The sequence below is a fragment of the Talpa europaea genome, assembly GCF_964194135.1.
Source record: "Talpa europaea genome assembly, chromosome: 2".
Classification (NCBI taxonomy): Eukaryota; Metazoa; Chordata; class Mammalia; order Eulipotyphla; family Talpidae; genus Talpa; species Talpa europaea.
In genome coordinates, this window is record NC_140068.1 from 82872343 (window position 1) to 82880504 (window position 8162).

Below are 8162 nucleotides of genomic sequence, written 5' to 3' on the forward strand. Positions count from 1 at the left end.
TTCCAATTTTGTGATGAATTGCATTTATTATTTCTCAGGGAAGCCATGTAAATAGCATCACTTTTTTAGTGGCCAAAAAATAATAAAATAATATCTAAAATAATAATATCAGTAAATTCTAGCAACAGGTAGATATAAAGTGTGAACCTACCTGTGGGATCCCTGGCCTTCCTTATTCTTGGGGATATTGTCTTGGTGCCCAGAGTTCCTGCTTGTCATTTAGGTGTGGGGTCATGCAGGGGGCCTCTCACCAAAGGCAAAAGTGCTAGTATGAGGAACATAATGGGAAACCAGTATCTGCTGAAAGCAACAGGCAGATATGAGAGTAGAGATAATAAGCACTGACTTACAGGAATAATGGAGCCCCCCAGGCAATACCCCCTGGTCACGCCACCCTAACTTACTTCCCGATAATACATCCTGCAGGCTTATAGCTTCTTCCTCCTACTTGTCCATATTCTCTGAACCTGGTTCTAAATAGATATGAGACTGCCCATAGATTGGAGCTACACTTTTTTTAGGTGTAAGCCCCTAGAGGCCTCTCTCTACTTGTACTTTGAGTTCCCAATGCTGCCACCCTGCGAGGCGACACCTACCTAATTCTGAAATAAATTTAAAAATGAAGCCAAAATTGGCACTTTTTTAAATTAAAGATTAATGTGATAGTACATAAAAGCCATAGTTATGAATAAAAACTAGAGACATAAAAAGAAAATATTTAATTATTAGAAATGTATAGCAGAGACAATGGGGATTCAATTTACAGGTAATTGAATTTTTTTAAAGAAAAGCCAAATTGTAGAATAAAATAGTAACCATTTGAATAAGTATATAAATCTTCCTAAATACCAAAGCAAATGCAAAATAAAAATAAAAATAAACCATATAGTGACTCTATCCAACATTCCCATGAACACAAATGTGGAAAATATATAAAAATGCTCACATTCAAAAACAAATGAAGATTCTAAAATAATGGAGACATATAAAGTGCCAGGAATCTGCCTCCCCACCTAGACAACAGTTGCACTAGCAGAATCTGTTTGATGTAAGGATTTGGCACTCTGCAGTCTAGTGAAGTCTGCCAATTCCCAAGGGAAATAAATTGATGGGATGCAAATTGGTGTAGACATTATGGAAAGTGGTATGGAAATCCCTCAAAAAATTAAAAATAAAAGTTTGATACAATTCAGTTTTTCCACTTTTGGGAATTTACCTAAAAAAACAAAAACACTATTAAAAAATATATAGTACAGGATTTTCATATTTATTTCAGCACTGTTTGTAATAGCCAAGCACTAGAAACAATCTAAGCACCTATTGGATAATGATGCTGTTAATATCCACAATGGAATGCCAGTCAGTTATAAAAAAAAAAAAAGAAATCCTGTCATTTTCAACAACATGTATGGACCTAGAGGGAATTATGCTGAGTGAAATAAACCAGACAGAGAAAGATGAAGACTGTAAAATTCCATTCATGTGCTGTGTATCAGGATAACAAACAGATGAATTAAATAAAACAGAAACTAATTAGTGATTACCAGAAGGGGAAGGAGAAGGTGTGGGTAAACAGTGAAAAAGGTGACAATTGTAAAGGACAGAATTGGACTTTTAGTGGTGAACTTGATGCAGTATAATACAATTTGATTTTCAATCATGCATACCTGAAAATTATTTAATGTTTTAAGACAATGCTACTTCAATTTAATAAAAAAAAAAAAAAGGATGCCTCTGGGGAATGAATGGGTCTAGTCTTGCCTAGCAATCCATTCTTCATCTTTCGGTCAGTGGCAGCATAGGGCTGTGGGGCTTGGAATTTAGTTCCAGGGTAAACTATGAAGCATCTTCACAGTCAAATTGCTATAATATCTTACTTAAGTCTCTGTAGCTTTTTTTCTGTGCTCAAACCTGCTGATTTCTTTGTTGCTGCATACAGAGTACTTGTTTTGTTTAGTGACTTTTCTGGATTAACTATCATTCATGTTCTGAGTGTGTAGTTTCTGTTTCATAATCTTCATGGTCAGTTTGTGACAGCACAGATATTTCTGAGCATGCACAAGTTCTTGGAAATATGTCTCTAACAAAAACATTCAAATAGACTTCTGAGTTCTCAGGAATATATGTCACAGTTTTCCTGTGATAATCTTATTTGACAACCTTTCTTCTTGGTACTTTTTAATTATTCTAATATTTGCCCCAACTCTTAACAGGCAGCTTTGATGACTAAAACATTTGTCTGAATACATTTGCCAGAAAAATCCTTGTGGAAAGTGTCCTTAGTACTGGTCATGTTCTGAGTTGGGAAAAATGGAGAAAAGTCTTGCAATTAGATTCTTGCAGGAAATCATCAGACAGGTCAAACAAAGGCTTTTGTTTGGGACTGAGAATCTAGTCATGTTATCCCCTTTGCAGACTATTATTTTTCAAGGTTTATGTTGAACTGAAAATTGGGATGGCACTAGGATATTTAAAAATGTCACCAAAGCTCATTTTTCTTATAAATATTGCCTATTTTTCTTGAATCAGTGCTGAGCGGTTATAAACCGTTGGTTAATATTCAGAGTTCTGTAAAAGATAATTCTGACAGTTGTTACCAGTTTTCCATTGCTTTTATGAAGGGGCAGATTTCAAGAGGACTTTATCTCATTATTTTGGTTATTTCACCCCCCAGGATATTTCAGCTCTGTTTTATTTTTCTAATGTGCCATCAGGTTCTACCAAATTAGCAAATTTTAGTGCTCATTAAGTATTTACTGAATTAATAGTATTATATTGAAGTGGTCTTCTGCTGGTGCTGAATTCTCATTTTTTTCTTTTCTAGAAAGAAAACATTGCTAAATCAAATTCCGAACATCTTATTTTAGTCCAAACTTTCCATTTGTATTTTATAATTTGAAACATTTTTTTCTAAAGCATAATAATTTTTAGGCAAATAAATAAATTCATCTCTCTTGAATTCACTTTTCTCACATGTAATATTAAAGAATTTAATTAGAATCTCCAAGTAGCCTCACATTCTTTACTAGTCTATAACTTAGACCTATGACTTTGATTCATTTTTTCCGATGTTCTATACAATGAACGAAGCAGGTTTCTTGTATAATAGGTGACTCTTTTGTGCAATATTAGCATCCCAGCTTTGTTAGAAATATGAATTGTTAGGATCCATTTTAGACCTACTAAATCAGAAATGCTAGGATGAGATTTTTCAGTCTGTTTTTAACAAGCCCTCAGGGGGTTGTGTTTTGAAGTTTAAGAACCACTGGTCTTGAAATCCTGTGGACTCTGTGGAAAGAGGAAATCAATTCATTGGTTTCCCTTTACAGCATCAACTTCTGGGTACTATATAAAACTTCCACCTCTTCTTCATGTATCTGAATAATAGACTTGGGCAGTTTATAAATTGGATCAGAAATCACTTTGATTTCTAAAAGCATACTTAAAAACATTAGACCTAGAATTTTGTTGATTTGTTATAAGAAATTCATAATTCATAGTTAAAAGCATATTGTGCAGAGTATCTCCCATGCTCATTAGTGAACACAGAATTCCCTAATCAAGTAACATTTACATAATTGCACATTATATGAACCAAAATAAATCACTCAATTTATCTGTTTCTCATTTTTCCATCAGTAAATGAAGATGATCTCATTGGAAGCTTATAGCTGCAACATCCTATGATTCACACAGTCAGTAATTTAACACTAATAGCATTAGAATATTTAGCACTAAACGTAATAGACAACAGAACATCGTAGTACTGTAACATTTTCAACCTGATCTTTAGCAATTCAAACATGTATCTCTTAAAAGTCCCTTAAAGATGGTGTTTTCAAGAGAGTCTATTTAAGGTAATGCAATCAGGTTTTACTTTTATGAGAAAAATTTAATAACTTAATTTGTGATCATGTTCTTAGAACTTGGCACAACTCAGTCAAGCATACAAATGTCCTTGCTATTGAGAAGCCTCCGTAGTTAAAACCACTTCACAGGCGAATCTACAAATAAAAGCGTTCTTTATTTCCTTATTTGAAAACAACTGACTTGAAAAAGAAGATCTGTGACTTTTTTTTCCTAAGAAACTCTACCATGAAGATTTATCTCTTTTTCATTCTGCTTTTGTGGGTCACAATTTTACCAGGTAACATGGAAATATTTATGGGTGTATTTGTGTTAGTGGATTTCAGATGATGTCAGTTGTTTCTTGATAAAAGTATAATAATAACATGTGGATTGAAGAGATTTTAATATTAAAAGTGATAGGGTTCTCTGGATTGCACCCTAGAATACAGAAAAAAAGAGAGGAATAGGAAAACTGGTGAAATATGAATAAAATCAGCAGCTTAGTTAAAATCATACCTTTGTTTTTTTTAGTTTTGAAAAATAGAACATGGTTAAATGAATGCTTTCATAAGGGGAAGATGGCCTGTTATAAAAAGTCTTAATCCAAGTTGGTATCAAAATTAAATATAAAAAAGGGCAAACATAAGACTGATCCATTAGACTTGTCATCTTCATCATGCAACATTGTCAGAATCCATTGATGAAAAAAAATTCTTTAGCATAATCAACTGGTAAGTGGGAGAATTTTCTTTCTTTTTAACCTATGCCAGTATAATACCTACAATTAGTGGAAAGAGTTTCTTTTTTTAAGATTTATTTTTATTTATTTAAGCATACCAGGTGTAGGGTGTAGGCCAGAGGTGTAGAACTAGGGTATAGGCCAGAGGTGCAGGGGGGTGAGAAGATTCACCAGAGACAGAGTGGGGAGCAGAATAGGCAAGATTGACTGAAATACACTGCTGAGGGGAGCAGCGGGTACCATGTGGGTTAGCTCCCTGGCAGGTGATGGAAACTCAGGTGGTGGTGGTGGTGATAGCACTCAGCCTAACACTTGAGCCACCAGGGAAGTCCCAGAAAATGTTCAACATTCTTTGTTGGTACTACAGGGAAACCATGTCCTTTGTGTGGCTTTTCTTTACAAATTTCCGTCACCATCCTCTGTCATTTTGATTGTTGCAGATCACATGAATGTTAAGTGTGATAGTTACATGTGAGCTATAGTTTTCATGAGATTTTTTTTCTCCCTCAAGGCCTTTCTGTTCATATGAGGTATGTAACATGATTCTTCCCAATTAATGTGCAAGCATAGTTACAAAAAAAAATGATAGATTTTTGAGATGGGAAAATCACCTAGTATACACCCTTCATTTAAGAGCTTAAAATGAAAGAACAAATTTAAGTCTACCCAATTTATGATACTTTCAATGAAATAAGGCTTAAATTCACTAACTCTTAGGAAAATATTCTTTTTTTTAACTGATTTTGTCCCCAATAGAAAGCATAACAGAGACATAGGAGACTGGAATTAACTTATTCTTTCATTGTGGATATTAGGGAGTCCATCATGACAATCTAAAAACTTACACAGAATAAGCTGATTCAATTACCACTTGAAGGTTGCAATTCTAAAAATTTCTATAGGTTGTCAAATATCAATGAAGTAACAAAGTAATGTAGCTAATTTAACTAAGAAAATAACTTCCTCTCCCTCTTTGCAAAAATTGTTATAAAATGATTTCTGGATTTTTTTTCCAGTTGGAGAAAGAGCCAAAAAAGAAATCTACAGATTCATATAGCCTTTAAATGTGGCATGACATTTTCTTCATTTAATCAAAATGAATAGATCTCTATGCCCAGCATTTTTATTTTTTGTTAGCTTATTTTGTCCTTATAATGGCCATATAAGGTACCCCTACTACTAACTAATTATGCATTTGTTAACAAATTTGATAATCATGTGTCATGTAGATTTAGAAGTTATAAACCACTTGGGGTACACAGTGATGTAGTTTACAAAATAAGTGTTGTTAACTTTTTGCTTATTTTTTATTATATTTTCAATGTGAAATCATTGTTTTTCTTTAGGAAACTTTAGGAAATCTTTAGGAAACTCCTACCATTGTTGACAAAAAAAATTTTCAAAATAAAAGAAATATGTTAAATATGTTAAGAAAAAATATGGGTTTTTTTTTTTTTTTTCATAAAATAAGTAGAGGTGATATGGAAGAGAAGAGAGTTAATTTTAATACAAGAGCTAGGTCTTATAGAGCTTTTGATACCAACAATAGAGACAATGCCTCTCTGATTGTATGTGTTCACTAGTAAGTAGTAAAATTCACCACCAATTGTTGGAAATGTAGACAATATGTTTAAGCAGAAAGATCTGGTATTTAAAAGGACTGACTGGGGCACCACGCCATAGTTAATGGCAGAAAATAGTGGAAAATGGCAAAATACCACAAGTGTATGAAAATGTTTGAATCTGTCCCTTAGTCAGTCACGTACAAAATTTAGAATTCTCCCATACCTGTTCCCCAAATCTTACCTTATGAGTAAGGTGATCACTTATCAAAAGTTATGTATATACAAAAGCCAAAAACTCTAAGTACATAGGCCCATGCATAATATGCAATATTAAATTAAAATGTATTTGGCTTGAAATGGATCTTATAATAAGTAGTAAGCTTCTAGTGACAGTCAATCTCCAAACTATAAAATAAAACATGTAGTCTCAAGTACTGGAAATTTTAGAAATCATATAATGGTTAAAAATGAACCCACAATCTTGTCATTCCTTTTTTTGTCTCTGATGGTATTATCAAACATGTATCTAAGTTAAACCATTTCTTTGAGGAAACATTACAAAATATTCAGGGGAATTGTAGGAATTCAGACAAGTTGCGTAACATTGACTGCTTCTTGACATTTTAGAAAAGAAAAATCAAGCTGCAATAGGAGTGTCTGGAGGAAGAATTTGCAAAGCACAATATTCCATCTAACAGTGTGTATGAGAGTAGAAAAGGCAGAGTCAAACTGCAATTAAGATGATTGCAATAGAGACCAATTGACAGAAGATAAGTAATGAGCACTGTACTTGCTGTTGACTGTGGGAATTATTCTTCACTTGCTGTCACTTGGAAAAAAGCATGCAAGTACACTTACCTTACGGCCAAGATAACCTTTCATCTCCAGGATTTACCTTGAACCAAGAGGCAGTACATTTGTGTAAACTTTCCTCAATAAGATTTTCACATTCATAAATCATATGGGGGAAAAATGAGCTTGCATCTTGGACTTTCTCATTTTAAAATACAGTTATGTTGTAGGTAGGTTGCTAATTCTAGTCATTCTTTCATTTTTACAGCCAGAAAGAGATACCCCCAATATGGTAGCTTGGATTTGTCAAGAGAGTGCAGAAGGACTAATGGTCGATGTAAACTTGAGTGTCGTGAAGATGAAACTAGGATTGCTTATTGCATAAGACCGGGAACTCATTGCTGCATGCAGAAATAAAGATGACAGAAGAAAAGAAAGAGACCTATGTTCCAAAAAGAGAGGACCAGTGTTACTAAGTCATCCTAGCACATCCTTCCATGACTGTGTATCTCTGTAATACACAAAGGATTTAATCAATAAAATTTAAAGTTGAACCATTCAGAAGTGGTTCTGTATCATATATGTACCTGGTGCCTTGACACTGCATTTCTCTTACTCTGTTGGTGCCAGAAGTAAGCACAATTTATTTAATTAATGAATGAACAACCATTCAAAATTCTATGTGCTGTGTTAGTAGATATAAGTAACGTTGGAAGATACCTTAAGTCAAAGAAATGGAAGAAGCATATTTCTGAGATTTAAGTCTCCAAGAAATGTGCTGTTATTTTATTAGTAAACACTACTCTACAGATTATCTCATGGAATAATTTACAAATCCTGGAGTTAAAGACTAGAGCTTCATAGTGCAAAAACTATGAGAGACAAAGCTGAATAAGAGAATGACAAAAGGATAAAAACAGAAAAGTAGAGTAAAAGTACAAACAGCTCTATCTCTATCTTATTTTATTTTTAATGGAGAAAAATGTGTATCAGAATAGAAGAGGCAGTAACAAGAGGACAAGAATAATTTTATAAAGGAGAGGAGATGATATATAAACATTTGACCAAGATACTCAGAATCTATGCCTAATACCTGAATTCAATTCTTCTGTCCTAAGAGATGAACTTGTCTGAAGAGACACACATGGAAAGGAGAGAAATCATCACTACTGGTTTAATTCCTCTTATTACTTCCTCAAAAGAGCCATAATATTTTT

General features: G+C 33.5%; 1 protein-coding gene across 1 annotated transcript; it reads left to right on the top strand.

Annotated features, from left to right (window-relative positions):
* Window positions 1-4095: 4095 nt before the first annotated feature.
* On the top strand, window positions 4096-7362 carry LOC311166992 (beta-defensin 110-like; the record flags this gene model as incomplete). Its single annotated transcript, XM_084227729.1, has 2 exons — window positions 4096-4147; window positions 7214-7362. The coding sequence occupies 2 exons, from the start codon at window positions 4096-4098 to the stop codon at window positions 7360-7362; spliced, it is 201 nt and encodes a 66-aa protein (XP_084083855.1).
* Window positions 7363-8162: the final 800 nt, after the last annotated feature.